Raw genomic sequence first — 19,471 nt, forward strand, 5'->3', positions numbered from 1 at the left:
CTTTTTATCTCTATCTTCAATTTGTTTCTTTGTTTCTCTAGACTTACCTCTACCTCTCTCTCTCTTTCTTTCTGTCTCTCTCACTCGCGCGCACACACACACACACAGATCGCCGGCAAGAGAGAGTTTAAATCGGCGTTCACGCATGCCGCTCGTCCGCCTCACCACCACGGCTCAGATGGGTCAGATTTGCTTTGTTGTTGTTGTTTTTTTTTTTTTTTTTTTGTTCTGATTTGATTAGTTTTAAGATTGTGATTTGAGTTTGTATTTTGAATGTGATTGAGTTTAGATAGAGGTGTTTGAGAAAGAAAATTCTGGAAACGGTTGTGGACTTGAGTAAAATTGATGATTTTATTCGGTGGTTTGAATTTTTTATTACAGTTAATTGTTTTGCTCATGAACAGTAGGTCATCAAACCAAGAGAGTGACTGTTCATTAGCAACCAATTTTTTGCTAATGAACAGTGAATTAGAGAGTCTGCTGGAGCACATTTTTGTGGGTTTGCTCTCCAAAATTTTGGGTTTAGAGAGCTTGTTGGAGATGCTCTTAAAACTTTAGAATTTATTGGGGTTGGCTTAACAGAATTCAAACTTGGACAAGTGGCATCAATCACTATATTGTATTGACGTAGGAATGGGCATTTAGATTAGAAGCCATGAAAGATAGTGAAATTTTAGGTAGAGTTGAACATCGTAAAATAAAGTAAGATGATTTATCATCTATTTTTGTAAGACTGCCTTATTACAAAAAAGGGATCCAGCTTGTTGATGTACTTTTGAGCACAGGACACAAATCAAACTCCAAAATGACTTGCTCACTTTCATGATAATGTAGACTGATTTGTTTTTTGAGTTGGGAGACTAGTGTTTTATTGACATCTCCTAAACAATTAGGGGTGTAAGAATTACCAACCAACCGATTGTACTGACCGAAACCAATCGAAATTTTCGAGTTTTGGTCGGTTTTCTGTTACTTCGATTCGGTTTTGGTTTGAGATATATAATTTTTTTGGTTTTCGGTTCAGTGGCGGTGTTGGATTTTTTCACCACAAGACCGAACCGAATGAAACCAAAACCCTTGATAAAATATGACAATTTCAGCCCTTGAAAAAGCCCACAAAAAAAAAAAATCCAAATTGCACAGCTCCGATTAGGCACGAATTGTATGTGTGTATTATGTTGAATTGCTTTGGCTTTCTGCTTTGAATATAAAAGTTGTCCCAATGGTGCGTGTTGACCAAATAGAATTTGGCAAAAGGAGTGCATTATAACAGTAGCTACGCAGGAATCCCTGTAATCAAGAAGTTTTCTGAGAATACTTGATCCATGCTTTTGTTTACATGGACATTATAAATGAGAGAATACAGAATTCTAACAAAAGAATTGTAGTTTGAGTGATTGATGAAGTTATTGACAAGGGAATTACCATTTTATGACTAGATATGCAGCATTGTACCATATTTCATCTTAGGTGTAGATGAGGATAAGTTAAATGTTTTTTCTAATGAAGATCCATGCCCATGTTCTAAATCTGACTTGGAAATTTTTGGAACTCAAAATTAGTCCATTTACAATACAGGATAACATGATTATTATAGCCTTCACAGCATCACTAGTTTTTCTGCAAGTCATGCTCATCACTTGCATATTAAATGCCTCAAAACTTTGACTAGTTTTACATGTTATCTTATGTGACATACTCATCCTTTTTATTTTGGTTGCAGAGTCTGCAGTAGCTCTGCTTCGGCATCGAAATTACTGAGAAGTATAATCTTCAAAGTGATCTTAGTAAGATATTACTTCAATGCTGTTATTGAAATGACTTTTCTTCTATTTAATTTCTTTTTCCTTTCATGTAGAAAAATCTGCTGATGTTCCTATTATAGATGCAGAAACTATTCTTCTGTTTTCAAGTTGTGTACTTTAACTTTAGTATGATGGGGTTATAACTGTATGTGTATCATCTATCTATTGTATTATATAATGTCTCAAACTCTATTGTCTGATTGAATTCTTTCTATGCAATAGCTGGTGTTTTCTATGATAAGAATGCAGAAACTGTGTATACATCATATCCATGCTCCACTTTTGGTTTTTGAAAATTCTTTTTGCCAATGAGGAACATACAAATTAGCAGTAATTCTCAGTGGATAATTTGCTGAACTTAACAAAGGCTGAAAGGCATTAGAGAGGCCCATGTTTTTGCTATAGTAAATTAAAATTTGCCATGAGGTACAATTCAATAGTTTCTATATATACATCTGTATAGCTGATCAAGTGCATGTACTTTGTTGCGATGATGGGGAGGGTGGGGGGAGTGATCTTTCTTATGCTTCTAGATGCCACCCCTAGCTTCTCTTTTCTTATTGTTTGAGGAACCCTTAATTTTGTTGGAGCAAAATCACTAGCAATAGAATAATAATGCTTCAAAAAATGCAAGGTGGAAAACCCATGCTCATTAGATACATATAATGACAACCCCAAGGCAACCTATGGAACACAACCTGATAGCTATACTATAGTCTTTTTGTGGTCTATGATTATGTTTTACTTATATAACTGCCTTTGTTTACTGATGTATCAATGACATTGTTTAAAATTAGCACTAAAGTGATGGGCATTATGTTTTGAAATGAATGAACAAAGTGCCTCACTATGTCAAATGGAATAGGGAATTGGGAATCAAAGTCAGTTGTCTTACATTGTACTGTTTATGTGTAGCCACACCTATTTGTGTGTGCACATTTCGAAAAAGAATGGCAGCAGATTCATTTTAATTGATTACTATAACTTGTAAATGAGATCCAGTGACTTTGAATATACCTTTTCATCAGCCACTACTGATGTTTAATATTTTGTGTAGCATTAGTAGTTTCAATATATCTAGAAATAAGAGTTGATGCTGTTGATGAAAGAGTGTTTTTAAATTCACGATTATTTCTACTTCATTCCATTTTCTCTTTTAATAGGCAAATATCATTAATCTTTTAGGATGATAAAAAGCCCTCATTATGAACTAAATTTTAATTGCCTTGATTAAGGCATGTAATGTGATTTTCTGTAGCTTTTTTGTGTTGAATGCATACCTTTTGTTTCTTTCCTCTGTTTTGGCTCTAACAAGTTTTTTAGATCGCTTATGCTTTTCTGTTTGTGCTTGTTGCAGACATCATCTTTCTTTCTTCACATTTTGAAGGTTCAGTTTACAGAGAAAAGAATACAGATTGGAGGGAAGCAACAATCTAGTTTATTTCTTGCTTCCATATCTCTTCTCAGTGAGCAGGTGCCTTTTGCAGAGAAGGACTTGGCAGTGTAAGTACTCTTTGACTTTAACTTAGTAAAATTGAACTTTTACTACAATTATAGCTTTTAATCTCAATAAAATGGAGAGATATCCTGAGACTTTACAAAATTCAATCGTCATAAAAAAAAATTTTATGTAGTAATCAGGTAATCAGAAATAAAGTCTTTGTGAAATGGAGAGGTATTAAATGAGCATTGATGGTATAAAATGGGTTTTGTTGGGTTTTATTTTTTGTGTGGAAACCCAGGAAAGATAATGCCAAGATACTGGGATTTTCCCTGTTCCCTTATTTGTTTTCTTCTCTTCATTACTGGAAGAAACATAGTACTCTGTTATGTTCTATTGAAAATCAGTGAGTTTTCTCCTATTGTTTTGAGCAATAACTAGGGGATTTGCTTTCATTTCTTAGCTGATACTAGAGAAAAAAAAAAAAAAAAAAATACAAACCCAGTTTCTGGATATTTCTTTTTGGTTCCTGAGAGTTTGATTTTGCTATATAGTCCTAGTGTTTTTTTTTCCCCACATTCAAATTCCCTTTCCAAGTAATAGTGGAAATTAGGTTCCATAATCCTGGACAGCTATATGAAGTTAGTGCAACAATGAGAGATGGGAATTCCAAAAAAAGCAAGGTTTATGAAATGCCATCACTTCTCTTTAAGCCTTTGTTCTGATCTTCGTTCTCACTCCTATAGGATTATGTTTGTGCTAGTTAAATTTGCTTAAAACCTTATTTCCTTCAATAAATTAAATTAACATGTTTTAATTGTTGGAAAAAAAAAATCATGTCTTTGAGCCATGATTACGATGGTGGTTGGATAGTTGGTTACTATAGGTTGTGACAGGGGTCATCGTGGTTTGGTGTCGTGGTTGCTGGTTGTGCTGTGGTGGTTGGGTCGTTTGATTTTGGTTAAAAGGCTTTGATCCATTTGGTTGAGGAAGAGAGACCAACATGTGGGAAAGAGAGAAGGGTATATGAGTTTTTATTTAATATTTATTTTAATTGGTTGTATGTTAAATTGGTTGAAATTATTTTTATTATTTTAATAGGTTGTATATTAAAATAAGAAATGAGATATTGGGTTTATTGTTAAAAGAAGTTTTAAAATAGATAAAATAGTTTTTTTTAAGGTAATAAATCATAATTTTTCAGCACCCCATTTATAAATGCTCTTAGAATTCAAATCCAATTATCCACTAGAAGAAAATAAATAGTTTAAATCAAAAAACCAGAGCAATAGTTAGCTCAATATAAAAATAATAACCCAAAAACCTCTGATCAGAGCGACCATTAAGCTCTCCTGTGAGAGAGAGTGCGTGAGAAAACAGAGCCCGTGTACACTTCATCACAACAAATATCTTGGATAATTGTCAATATATAAACTTTGTTGTTGTTGTTGTTTTTTTTTTTTTTTTGTTGTTGTTGTTGTTGTTGTTTTTTTTTTTTTTTTTGCTGTTACACTGCACGACTATAGATACTGTGCACTAAGAGTTAAAAATTTGAGAAATACTTATGTGTATATATATATATATATATATATATATATATATATATATATATACACCTAAATATATGTGTGTGTGTGTGTATATATATATATATATATATATATATATAAATAAATATAAAAATAAAATTTAGGTATTTACCTTTTAGCAACAGTGCACTCCTTTCTTTTTTTCTTTTTTTTGGTTTGTGTAAGAAAAGGGAGAAAGGAGAAGGAGATGAGGGCTCTCAGTTGCGTAGAGAAGAAAACTACTGCTCTTAGCTCTACGACTAAAAGTTTTCTTCTCTACGCACCTTTCCTTTTAACTGACAGATTATCTTCTAAAGTTATTTTAAGAAATCTTCTTTGGCTTTACTTAATCCTTTTTCCACAAAAAATAATGTGATTAGTACTAATATATGTGAAACAGAAGTTTTCTTCAAGTTCATCTTACCCCCAATCCCCAAAGACATATACTTGTTAAAAGAAATTTCCATTTTTAAAGAAGGAAGCACTGACAGAGTTGAGCCAAGAACAGATGATATAAGTGATACCATTGATCTTGCCCAAAAGCACTAATGGATCGATTTTATTACTTAATACCTTTTCGCTTTCTTCCTTTCAAAAGATGTTTTGCTACTGTATTAGTGTATTGTATTCCTCTTTAGAAACTGTCCCCTGAAGAATTTTAAGCCCTTCGTAAGATAAGGCAATACAGATGAAATAGAAACCCAGATAGACAATCTCATTGTTGAAATCCTGATAGAAAAAGAGAAGGTAGCATTCACGCTACACCATTTCAACTTGCCAACATAGCTTTGTAATCTTTTATATTTTCAAAAACAGATTTTAATCTTTCAGACGGACTTTTATTTGTAATCCTATATTTCAAAGACAGAAGTTTATTTCAAGCTTTGTATCAAAGACAGATCATTCAATTTTAATCGAAGACAGAAGTTTTTTAGTTCAAGTAAGATTTTACTAGTGTTTTGATATTCTGTACTCCGTTTTAATCTTATTTTGAATATATCTATTTTGATGTATCTTCTCTATTCGCTATTTTATCTTTGTTTTATGCTTTTATATTACTGCTGTGCTTTCTCCTGGGTGGTTAAATATAAATTTAAATTTATACACATATATAAATGCGTATATATTTATAGGGTTGTGTTAACGGGCATCTTACGGTATCCGTTAACAACACACTTTTGGTAACTTTTTAGATAACTTTTTTAGCTTTTGGCAAATTTTTTCCCTCTTTGGCAATTATTTTAACAACTTTTTTTAAGTAAAATGCAAAAAAGAAAACTTTAACAAGCACCGACTGTTGCTTGTTAACATTTCTCATATTTATATAGGGAAATGTTAACAAGCATTGTATGGTGCATGTTAACATTTTCCTTTTTGGGTCTCATTTTAAAATTAAAAAAAAAGTTGTTAAAAAGATTACTAAAAAAGATAAAATTACTAAAAAGTTGTCAAAAGTTACTCCACAACCTGTAAAGTTGACACAATATGTGATGTTAACGGGCACCTTACGGTGTCCGTTAACACAACCCATTTATGTGTGTATATATACATAAATATGTGTATATATATGTGTGTGTGTTTATATATACATAAATGTGTGTGTATGTATATATATATATATATATATATATATATATATATATATATATATATATATAGTGGAAATTTTAGAGAGAAAATTTTAAATGAAAGAACCAGGCCTAAAGAAAGTTCTGGCTCTAGAGAATTCTGAGTTTAATGTAAGGGACATCCCTCCTTAAATGGGCAGAAAAAAGCATAATGAACATTAACAGTGAACAAGGAACATTAGCAGTGAATAGTAGCCATGAACAGTAAAAAGTGAACAGTAACTTTTCACTTTTTTGACGCAAATTAGCACGAGCAAGAGAAGAGTGGAACTTCACTTTAGTCTTTATCATTTGGCATTTTATACCGAAAGTGACCAAGTGACATCATTAAGAATTTATTTTATTAAAAGCAACATCATTTGAGGGGAGCAAGCAATACAATAATTGAAACTTTCACTAGGGGTAAAGTGAAAAGTTATTGTTCACTTTTTACTGTTCATAGTTACTGTTCATTACGCTGTTCATTGTTATTGTTCATTACGCTTTTTCTGCCTATTTAAAGGGGGATGTCGTTTATGTTAAACTCAAAATTCTCTAAAGCCAGAACTTTCTTTTGGCCTACTAATCTCCTTCAGAATTTTCTCTTGAGAATCTCCACTATTACACTATTTCCCTATAAATCCTTGTAACTAGAACTAGTTTCAAGCTTTGTACTATTGAACCATTGAAATCCTGTAACTACTACTGCTGTAAGTATTGTTTTCTATTTTCAATAATAATTACTTTCAGTTTTGTGTTTAATGTACTTTAAACTGTTTTGATATACTGCTTGGCTGGTTCGACCGCCTCATTATTGTTTTAAATTACTTTGATTATATCTTGCACTACCGGCTTCTTGGCTGGTGTTACTTTTTACTTTCAATATATTATTATCGTGCTTCCACCTTCAGCATTGTGCTCCGCCCCCTTTGTGTCATATTATTATTGTACTTTCGCCTTCAACCCCTTTTGTGGTATCAGAGCCATTCTTTCCTTGGCCGTTGATAGTGTTGTTGGTCGCCGATCTATATATATATATATATATATATATATATAAGGACATGTGAGAGGTAACAGGAGCAAAAGGAACGCCAAATCTGGAAGGAATTAGATTGGTTTTGGAGCCGAAAGTAGTTTGGCATGTTGTGCCAAAAGCAGTTAACAAAGGAATATTTCATCAGTAGCATCAGTGAGATAGCATCAATAAAGACAATTAGGTGAATATTTTAACTTTAGGTGAACATTGTAAAGATTGGCATAGTGTGCCCAAAAGTAGTCAACAGAAGAGACTTGGTATATATCATCACATATTGGCTTTTGTGCTTAGCCGGACAAGGAGGAACATCAATAGTCATCAATGGAGTGTCAGGGGAGCTGAAGAAGTTAACAAAAGAATCATTGATAGTATTAGTAAAAGCATCAAGTAAAAACTTTAACCTTGAGTGAACATATTACCTGCTGCCACTATTACTTTACCCTTGAATGATGGTTTGATTGACCACTATGATAATAGGCTTCTTTTATTGACTTCTTTAGCTCTTCTGATACTCCATTGATAACTATTGATGATTCTTCTTGCATGGCTTACACGGGTGATATATTCACCCATGGATAAAGGCATTACTATTGTTTTTCTACTAATAATGATTCTCTTGTTGAATACTTTTGGCATGTTATGCCAAACTTTGCAATATTCACCTAAGGCCCCTACTTGTCACATTTTCTAATAATATCTTCACTGATGCTGTTGATTCCTTTTGGCACAACATGTCAAACTATTTTCGGCTCTAAAGTTTGCCTAATGATTTTGAATTCTACGCCTTACTGTCCCTCACGAACCATGAAAAGCTTCCGAATTTGGCGCTCCTTTTGCTTCTGTTACCCCTCACGGGTCCTGATATGAATAGTAAAAAATGTTGCTATTCACTTTTGTCTATTGCTTTATTTACCTCTTAGGATCTCTTTTAGAATTCTCTTTAGGACTTACCTTAGATCAAAATATCTCACTATTTCCACAAAGCTTGTAACGAGAACCAAGACTAGCCTTCAAGCTTTGTACTGTTTATCTTGTTTATCTTGTTGATCACTGTAATCTTGTAACTACTGCCACTACTACTGTAAGTGTTTTGAACTACTTTCGATAAACACTTCTGTTTTCAATATCTTTCAATTATTTTGATATAACTGCTTGGCTGGTTCTACCGCCTTACTTTCAATTATCATTTACTTTGAATTATTATCATAGTGTTGTGCTTCTGCCTTTTGCGCCTTAGTCCTTCCCCCTTTATGGTATCAGAGCCATTCTTTCCTTGGCCAATAGTGTTGTTGTATCTTTTATATCCTATCTGTGTCTGTTTGACCTTGTGATACACTCCGTTATTGTGTTCATTCTTACCGTCATTGGCGCCACCGTAGTCGTAAAGTGAATTATGAGAACTGAATAGTAAGGCCCGTGAAGCCAGGAGAGCGTGAGGGCATGAGAGGTATACGGTAAATTACGGTATGTGTTACGAAATGCAACGGTTGTGAGAAAAACATGATAATTAAGTGTTATAACTAAGATAGCTATAGATAAGATAGGATGTTGAGATCCAACTCCTCTGTTAGCTCTAGGACTGGTTGTCCTCCTGATATTATGAATGAAGAAGATCACACTGTAGAAGAAAGTGAGTTCCCTGATTTCAAAAAATAGTGAAAAAGATATCCTAAATAAAAAATAGTAAAAAACGTAGCCTAATAGAGACAATTGATGAAAGAAATGATGTAAATACACTAAAAACAACTCTAACAAATAGTAAAGAAGATAGTCACATAGTACAAAAGAAGTCAGGAATGAAAGAAGTAGAGAAAGAAAGCAGTCCTATAGAAATAATGCAAGAAGAAGATGACATAGAAAGACAAAAGAGTAATAATTAGAAAGATGACCTAATAATGGAAGGAACAACACGTATAGAAGACAAAGGAAAGAATCCTAGTGCTATAGAAATAATACAAAAGAAGAACCTAGACATAATTGATAAAGACAAAGAAAAAGGAATGATAAGAAAAGGCTTAGTAAAAGAGAAGATAGAGAAAATTGAAAGACAAAACAATACCATTGTAAAGATAGAAGCTATATGTAAGAAATTAGATATAAAAGGAGATATAGAAAGGGGAAGACAAAGGAATACTCTAGTAGAACTTGTCAACAAAGGATGGACAAATAATGGTCTTAAGAAAAATGAAAGTTTAAAGGACAAAATTGATGAAAGGCTAAAATCAATTGAAAGATCTATGATAGATACCCAAAATAATAGTTTAATAGAATTAACTAAAAAGATATAAATTTTAAATTCACCTTTGGATATAGATTGAAAAAGAGACATAACAATTTTAAATACTACTGAGTCACTAGATAATGAGAAAAATAACACACTGAAAATACTATTTGTCATAAATGTAAACAATATGAAAATATTAAGAAACAATGTGATAGACTCAATAAAATTGTTAAACAAATCAGTAAATTAGAATTTGAGAAAGATATAATAAATGAATTAATGGAAATATTTGACGTTAAGCAAAAAAAGATTGACCAAGTAAAGAAAAAGGAAGAATTAAAATCAACCAACCCACTCAAAGTCAATAAAAGAAAAATGAAACAAAAAGACATAATAATGAAATTGATAAACAATCTACCTGATCACTTAAAAGATTAAAAAAAAAAAAAACTATTTACTAAAATTGAAAGATTCTATAGACATACCTATTGCTTGTATTAAGTGTAGGAAATATGGACACCATGATAAAGGATTACAAGAGAGGAAGGAAGTGAAATTTTGCAATATTTTGTTCATCTATGTCTGTGGAATTTTCTTTTATTTCTTGATTTACTATTTTTGCTTCTGTCATTAACTCTTGTAGAGTTACTAGTTTTATGTTTGTTCTATCTTGTTTCATTTTTGTCTTTTCTTTCTTATCTTTTTCTCCTTTTCTACATTCTATAACGTGGTGTCCATATTTCCTACACTTAATACAAGCAATAGGTATGTCTATAAAATCTTTTAATTTTAGTAAATAGCCTTTTTTATCTTTTAGGTGATTGAGTAGATTACCTATCAATTTCATTATTATGTCTTTTTATTTCCTTTTTCTTTTATTGACTTTGAGTGGGTTGGTTGATTTTAGTTTTTTCGTTACTTGGTCTATCTCTTTCTGTTTAACGTCAAACATTTCCATTAATTCATTTATTACATTTTTCTCAAACTCTAATTTATTGATTTGTTTAACAATTTTATTATGTCTATCACATTGTTTCTTAGTATGTCCATATTGTTTACATTTGTTGGGGGAACTGCAATTTGACTCCCTACAACCACTCTAAAAAAAGGCTTGCGTAGTGTGATGTTGAATGCTATAAAAAATCTAAGCGTCTTCCTTATCACCAATTGGTTTTGAGGTAGAATGACACAACTCACAGTCCGACAAATGGTATCAAGGTCAAGGTCAAGGTCATGAGTTCGAGTCACAAGAGTGTCATTGTGAGGAAGATTGTTGGGGGATCACAATTTGACTTTCTACAACTACTATAAAAACAAGCCTGCACGGTATGATGTCGAATGCAATAAAAGATTTGAGTGTCTTTCTTATCACCAATTGGTTTTGAGATGGAATAGCATAGCTCACGGTTCGACAACATTTATGATAAATAGTATTTTCAGTGTGTTTGTTATTTTTCTCATTATCTGATGACTCAATAGTATTTAAAATTGTTGTCTCTTTTTTTGTTTATATCTAAAGGTGAATTTTTTTTTTTTTTTTAGTTAATTCTGCTAAATTATTATTTTGGGTATATATCATATAGATCTTTCAATTGATTTTAGTCTTTCATTAATTTTTTCCTTTAAACTATCATTTTTGTTAGGGCTATTATTATTTGTCCATCCGTTGTTGACTAGTTCTACTAGAGTACTCCTACTCTTTTGTCTTTCTCTTTCTATATCTCATTTTTATATCTAATCCCTTACGAATAGCTTCTATCTTTACAATATTATTTTGTCTTTCAATTTTTATAACATCTCTTTTACTATGTCATTCATTATTCTTTGTCTTCATCAATTATCTCTAGGTTCTTCTTTTGTATTGTTTCTATAGCACTAGAATTCTTTCCTTTGTCTTCTATACATGTTCTTCTTTCCATTATTAGGCCATCTTTCTTATTATTACTCTTTTGTCTTTCTATGTCATCTTCTTCTTGCATTATTTTTATAGGACTACTTTCTTTCTCTACTTCTATCATTCCTTACTTCTTTTGCACTATGTGACTATCTTCTTTACTATTTGTTAGAGTTGTTTTTGGTGTCTTCATTTCTTTCATCAATTGTCTCTATTAGGCTATCTTTTTCACTATTTTTTTTAAATATCTGACATGTTTATAGATATGTTAGGACTTACTAAGTTATTCTTTTGTCTATTATGCCAATTATCTATTATGGTTTTTGCAAAAGGTGATCTATGATGAGGTTCAAATTCTCTTTCTTTTCTTGAATTTAAAGCTTTCATTCTTTGGAGGTCCAAAAAACTATCATGTTTTCTTTCTACTTTAATGTTTATTATGGATTTTCCATAATTTCTAAAGATTCTAATTTTTTATTAATCTTGTCTAACAAACTATTATTGTGTCTATTAATCTATTGGTTGATTTTATCTCTTGTTATTGTACTCCAATTATTTGTGTTATTATTATAGTTATAATCATCTATATCACTATCAAAATCAGAATCTGTATCATCATAATCCAAATTACTATTTAACCATTTATTGTCTATATCTCTTATGCTATAACCTTCATCATAATTTATATCATCATAGTCTATGTTTCTAATTAGTGTGTGCCTAGTCTAAGTGTGAACAAGCAAACAGATGATGAGCTGATAAACATATATATTCTATTTTCAAGTAATTAATAATTACTAGCGGAACTATTACTAACCACTGGTATCCTTGCTATTGGGACCACCTCATCTAGAAACTCCATTGCGGGACCACCTAAACGCTTGTCCATCGGCTAACAAAACGGGCTGACCAACGTGAAACTATGGTTTGCCAATGAGAGTGAGGCTGGCCAACACTATAAAGGAGCATATAGTGGCTATAGTAGTAATATCTATTCCTAGTAACTTCTTAATTGCAAAGAAATAAAACTCATACATCTACCATCCATGGTTCTGATACCATAACTACCCTGGAGAGAGCACAGTAGTAATATGAAAGCATATACAATGATAAAATAGAAAATAAAGAAGACAATGATAAAATAGATAATAAAGAAGAGAATAACAAAATAGATATATTCAAAATAAGATAAAACAGAATATAGAATATGAAAACAGAAACTAGTTAAATCTTATTTGAATAAAAACTTCTGTCTTTGATTAAAATTGAAAACGTCTGTCTTTGATACAAGCTTGAAAATTAAACTCTGTTTGAAAAGTTACAAGATTACAAAGTAAAATCTGTCTTTGAAACTGAATGGTTACAAGATTCTGTCTGAAGGGAAGGGTTACAAGATTACAAGAGAGGAAGGATTACAAGAGTCTTTCTAAGAAAGGGAGAGGGCTATATTCTTTCTAGGACTAGAACTTAAACTTTTAAAATTTGAACCTCTAAATTTTTGGACCTATCTTCTGTCTTCAGAGTCTGTCCTTTTATAGATGAAATAAACCATGTTAAGTCTTCAAAAGTAACTTGAGTAGGTAAAGTTAACTCAAGTTAATCTGTCAGTGGAAACTTCTACGATATTGTGGAAAATACTATTGATGAACAATAGTCTTTCATAAAGTGACTTATGAACATCTGTCTGTATTTTTCTGGACTGTCTTGGATCAGTCTTGAAGCTATTCATGCGTGCTGGTGAATAGTGATTTGTCGCAGGTGAATAGTGATTTGTCACAGTTGTCTGTCCGGGAAAGCATTCTGTCTTGCTTGGCATGTTTGTCTGTCTATCTATCAATCTGTATCAATGTAGTTATCATAATCTAGAGGATCAGAGTTATCTTCATACTGCTCATGCTCATAGAGTACTCCATAATTACCATATAGAACACAGTATGAAAAAGGAAGAAAGGTTGGAGCACGATTCTTTGTCATTGTTATGTAATATCTAGTAATCTTTTTTTTCCTAATGAGTCTCCTTACTGAAGGTCTCGGTCAATATATAACTATCCTATTGGTATAGCCATATAAGTGGAAGTCACGATCTAACTCTTTTTGGACTTTATAAATCTTATTGCTCATGAAATTAGACTATTCTTGTGCCAGAGCATATGGATCATCAAGTGATAGATAAGTCTCCCCTGTATACCAATAGTAGTCAAGACTACAGTTGAAATCACTTATGAGGACCAAAATGTGTGCTGGTTGGGCTTCCATATAGTAACTACTGTCCCAAGCTGGCAGAGTGCTCCAAATAATAAACTTCATATAATCAAGTCCTCCAATCTGTGTGGTTGCTTCTTAGATGACTTTAGGAAATAAACTAATCTGAGCTCCAAAAGTTAGGATTAACTAGCTGATAAACCCTGCTTCCAGCATTTTAGATAACCATGAAGGATAACAAATCACTAGATCCTTTATCTCAGTATTGATAAGCAGTCCCTGATAGGGATGCTGTCCATCATAAACTCTTTCTGTTTTTCCAAAGTTTCCATACCATGTGACTTTATGAGATAGTCATATGTCGTCTGCCATGTCTTCTGTTCTGATAAATGCTGTAGAAACTAAACATTTAAAATAAGATATCCATCTATCATAAGAACTGGTTATGGCTTTATGAGTTAGTATATTCTGTTGGATTTCAGAGGGTAAAGTTTTAATGACAAGTCTCGTTTTTTGCTGAATCTTAGGGTGGAGCTTTGAAAAGCTTGTTCCCATAAGATAGCTTTTTAGAGACTGTGGTTCTATCTTTATGGAGCTTGAATCTCCATCCGCCTTGCCAGGGAGTTGACTACTAAGTGCTTCAATAAATGCACTGGTGCTAACAAGATGTAATTCCAAAGCCTTAAGGGTCTTCTGGAATAGGGGTTTCTGTCTAAGGGTAAAGGCTGCTTGAAAATTATCAAGAAGTAATTTAATATGAAAAAGAAGGTTTGTAAATTCTCCGTCTTGAAAAATGAGATCAGTGCAGAGCACTTCTTATAGAATTTCACTTTTTCCAGCACATGAATACATTGCCTCTGCTAGCAATGTATCCGGAAGGGATATTGTCTTTATCGAGATGCCTTCATGCTTATCTGAAATCTTCGGTAAAGCCTTTTGCCCTTTCCTTTCATGTCTGTCTTGGAGGGTCTTTTATTCATATTAGTTTGTAATTGGCTTTTGGTAAAAGGATTGGTTACCATGTCATTTTGTCTTGAAATAATATTTTGAAAATAAATCTTTCCTTTCAAAGCTTCTTTCAAATTCATTTTTAAAGCTCTTTTGCCAATTTCTTTCTGTAATAGTGGAGTTTCGGGAGTGGTGACCTTAAAATCACCCGGTGAGGTTTTTGCCGTGTAGGGTTTCTCCATTAGTAAACAAATCACCATATTATTTATTTTCCGTTGCATACTTTAGATTATTGGTGATTTGTTTATGCTACCACGCGTTTGCATGTTAATTTGATTAATTAATAACTTGGCTAATTAATCAACTTAATTCATCACAAGGGGTTAATACGTTTTTGGCCTATCAAGTGGCATCAGAGCAGGCACACTCTGATTAGGGTTTAATCTTTGTGTGTGATCCATTGACCCCTGTTTGTCATGGATAGAGGTTAGTCTCTTATTATGCCTCTATTGTTTGATGGTACTAACTATGCATACTGAAAAGTACACATGAGAGTTTTCTTGCAGTCTCTAGATGAGAAGGTGTGGCAAGCTGTGGAGATAGGCTGAACCAAGCCTAAAGAAGCACCGGCCGATTGGGATGAAGCTAAGATTAAGGTGGCAAATTTCAACAGCAAAGCATTGAATGCCTTATTCAATGCGGTCACTAATGAGGAGTTCAAGAAGATATCTCCACTGAAACTGCTAAGGAAGCATGGACCATCCTCCAGACAACCTATGAGGGAACAAAGGCTGTCAAAGATTCGAAGCTACAGAGACTCACTACAAAGCTTCGAAGAAATTAAGATGAAGAAGGATGAGTCATTTGATGAGTTCTATGCCAAGCTCAAGGACATAGTGAACTTAACTTTCAATCTTGGGGAAACCATTCCTGAACTCAAGATTGTGAGAAAAGTGCTCAGATCTCTGCTCGAGAGATTCCATGCCAAGATCACAGCAATAGAGGAATCAAAGGATATTGACAAGATTCTTTTAACTGAGTTGGTTGGCAATTTACAAACCTACGAGCTAGGGTTGACAAGAATTGGCAAGTCGGGTAAAGGCAAGAGCATGGTACTGAAGGCCAAGAGCAGTGAGACAGATGAGTCATCAGACGATGAAGACTCTAAAATAAAGTCCTACATTACTAGGCAATTCAAGAAATTCATGAAAAATGCCAAGGGAAAAGGCTTCGACAAGGACCGTAGGCAATCCAATTCTTCTCAGTTCAAGAGCCAAGATAAAGGGAAGAAGGATGCTAGGGATGGCGGTCAGTACACTGTTCCAGTAGGACCTAAGTGCTTCAGATGTCAAGGCTTTAGTCACATGAAACAGGAGTGTCTCACATATCTCAAGAGCATTGGGAAGAGCAAGGCACTAGCTGCTACTTTGAGCGACACTGAGCCTGGGGATGATTTCGACAATGAGGATGACGAAATTTTGAATGCCTTCATTGCTACTATTAATCCTGCTGAAGGGATTGTTGAAGAAGTGGATGAAGAAGAGGAATTGGTGGAATCCAAATTTGAAAAAATGGATGATCAAGATTATATTCATACAGCTTATGAGAAACTGTACAAGCTTTCTAAGAAGCATGAGAAACTCTATAGGCTGGCCACCAAGAAGCTCAGTGATGTGGAACTTGACCGTGAAGAGATTTTCACCAAGTTTGATGAAGCTAATCAAACTATTGGGGCACTGAGATTCGAGAACAATTTTTTGGTTGAGAAGACCAAGAAGCTTGAAGCAGAGCTGTTTCAAGTTAGAGCTCAACTGGAGAGGCCATCAAGTGCAAAGCTGAATGAGATGCTCAGCATTCAGAAATCTGCTTCGGATCGAACTGGATTGGGGTATGAATTCTCTTCTTCTAATATTGCTTTTGCTAGCACTATTGTTTTTGTTCCTCCTGCTAATAAAATTAAAATTGAGAACAATGATGTTAAAACTGAATTAGCAAGTGAGAACCGAGACAAGGGTAAATTCATCTTAGAAGCACCCCCTAAGCTTGAGAAGAAGGAAACTAAAAACCATAGGACTAAGAAGGCTAACTTTCAAAAACCTAAATAGAAGAAGTAGCATCTCTGTCATCATTGTGGTATTGCCGATCATACTCGACCAAATTGCTGTAAGTGGTTAGCCACTCAACAGAGCAATAGCATGATAGCATCTGGGAACCAGAATCAGCTTCAAACCTCTCTTGCTCCTCTTGGAGATATTCTCAAAGCTCTCATGTTTCTTTCAAACTTGAACGGTTTCAATCCTTCCCCCTCTTCACCGGTTCAAGGGTTTGTGAAAAGAAAATGTTTTTCAAAGGTGTGGAAAGAAAAGAATTCTAAGTGATTTATTCACTTTTTCTCTCCCCTTCTTGTTTTTGTTTTTGCATTACTTGTGTGTTTTGCTTTACTGTTTTTGAGTCAGTCTAGTTTTATGCATTTTTTTTCTTTATTTACATGTTTTTGTTTGCTTACTTTCAATTTTTGATGTATTTTGCTTTTCAGATAAAAAAAAAATTGAAAAATCAGAAAAATACAAAAACAGTGTGTGTTTGTGTAAATCGATTCTTGTGAACCTTAAAATATCCTTTGAAACAGAGTTTTCTAAACTTTATATCTCTTGTAACTTAGATGAGCATTCCTATGCACAACTAAGCAAGTGAGCTTTGTGCCTTTTTGTTTGTGATGAGTAAGGTTAAGTGATCTCTTGAACTTAACACTCGTATCACTCTTTTTAACGGGTAGGACTAGAAAATCCTAAGAGAAAGACATAAATAACCATTTCACTACTGTTACCCGTCAATCATGATATGACATATATGTTTCGGCATAGCAAAAGTGCAATATTAATGACATCTATATGTTTCGGCATAGCAAACGTGCAATGTCAAAAGCTTAACATAATTGGGTATTTCTTTTCTTTCTTTTGTATACGCATGCATGATTTTTTTAATAAAAAGAAAATATGCAAAAAAAATAAAAGCAAAAAGAACAAAAATGCTTTAAATATGATTGCAAGCGTGTTTTCTAGGAGATGTGGGAGTTATAGAATGTACCTCAAAGGTGATAGTCCTCATCAAACAGTTATGATTGTGTGTGAGTTAAAGTGATTTTCTCATATCTCAAATCGTCATAACATAGAGACACTTATGCAATCTTATGATGTTTTCACATACAACACGCAATATTCTTTACTACTTTTGATACATGTGCAAGTACAATGTGATTTGGCCATCACAAGGTTTACATGTGTTGATGTATACTCACTAAACTGTCTTGACTTGTTTTTGAAATATAAAATCGGTTAGACTTGTTTAGTGTGTGTGTTTTTTTTTTGATCCATGGGCTTAATATTGTTGTTGAAAGATGATTTTGAGAGTCTAATATGTTGATTGGATCATTAGTTGAGTTGCATGTGTGATTTCATTTATGTTTGTGTTTTTCCCTTCTCGAAAAACTATTTTGAAAAGTTGGCTCGACACCTCCTCGATACCTCCTCGACACCTGGCTGTCTGTTGAGCTTCACAGCTTTTGCTTATCGCAATTTCGATAGCTTCTCGACACCTTCTGGATCGATCGAGAAACCTCCTGTTCTCTCGATAGCTTCTCGACACCTGGTGGGTCGATCGAGCATCTGTTCTCATGTCCTGTCTTGTTCCTCGACACCTTCTCGATAGTTGTATCTATCGACATTGTATTTCTCGACACTTACCTCGACAGATGGCTCGACACCTCTCGATACCTGTATCTATCGGGATTTACTGATCTTCTATTTAAATGTTCTGTGTAATCTGTTTCTCGTTTCTCATTTCTCTCGATCTCTCTCTCGATAGATTTGTTTTTTCACCTTCCAAACCTCTCTCTCTCACTCCAAATCCTTTTCTCAAGGTTTCTTAAAGCTTCTTCAAGTTTTTATTCACTTGGTAAGCTTCTTATCCCTCATTCTCATGCAATTTCATGTTTTGAAACCTAGGTTTTGGTTTTTTTTTGAAAATTTTGTTTTTTTTTATTCAAATTAATGAGTTATTGTTGAAATTTTTGGGATGAGTTTTGTAGATTTGATCTAAAAATTCCATGCATTGCATCACATTTGCATTCTAACAATCTTCTCATGCATTTAGATGTGTGCAAAATGTTTGTGTGCTGGTAGGATTGGATTGGGTTGCACCCATGATGTTTTTCATATTACATGTTACATGTTCATGCATTCCTCATGCATACGTTCTCTCTTTCGAATATACTTGTTATATTTGAATTGTGTTGGAACTTTTCTGAGTGTTTCTTTCTTCCCCCTTTTCATTGTGTTTGCGTTAGTAGTGTCTATGGCACCAAAACGTAAATCTATTTCGACCCAGAACCCTCTTCGTTCTAAAGCCTCTTCATCTTCTGATTTCACTCCTCTTTTTGTTCTGTTCCGTGATGAGAAAGCCCATCAGGACTTCTCGGAGAACTTCTCTAAACGAGGTGTTCATTCGAAACGCCAAGTTGTTCTGGCGAACTTCGCCGACACTGATCTTCCCGATGTCTTTCACAAACGGGAATGGGAGTCACTGTGTGACGTCCCAGTCACTTGTCCTTCCGTGTTGATCCAGGAGTTTTACTCCAACATGCATGGATTCGATTCTTTAGTACCTCTCTTTCTCACTCGCGTTCGAGGTACGCGCAAAGTTGTCACACTGGAGTTGGAATCCGATGTGCTCCATGTTCTGAGGGTT

At 33.7% G+C, this 19,471-nt stretch overlaps 1 protein-coding gene across 7 annotated transcripts in view; it reads left to right on the top strand.

Annotated features, from left to right (window-relative positions):
- LOC142619281 (uncharacterized) overlaps nucleotides 1-19,471 on the top strand; it is a 22,632-nt gene continuing 3,161 nt past the window's right edge. For 3 of the 7 annotated variants that reach the window (XM_075792343.1, XM_075792340.1, XM_075792342.1), the window contains exons 1-4: nucleotides 1-182; nucleotides 1,724-1,787; nucleotides 3,163-3,308; nucleotides 15,292-16,613. In XM_075792343.1, coding sequence (XP_075648458.1) covers nucleotides 15,502-16,613 — 1,112 coding nt within the window. In that variant the 5' untranslated portion in view covers nucleotides 1-182; nucleotides 1,724-1,787; nucleotides 3,163-3,308; nucleotides 15,292-15,501. Of the gene's footprint in view, nucleotides 183-1,723; nucleotides 1,788-3,162; nucleotides 3,309-14,304; nucleotides 14,965-15,291; nucleotides 16,614-19,471 lie in introns of those variants that run through there. The other 4 variants (XR_012841478.1, XR_012841477.1, XR_012841479.1 and 1 more) reach the window with 2 other exon arrangements.

The sequence above is a fragment of the Castanea sativa genome, chromosome 12 (assembly GCF_040712315.1).
Source record: "Castanea sativa cultivar Marrone di Chiusa Pesio chromosome 12, ASM4071231v1".
NCBI lineage: Eukaryota > Viridiplantae > Streptophyta > Magnoliopsida > Fagales > Fagaceae > Castanea > Castanea sativa.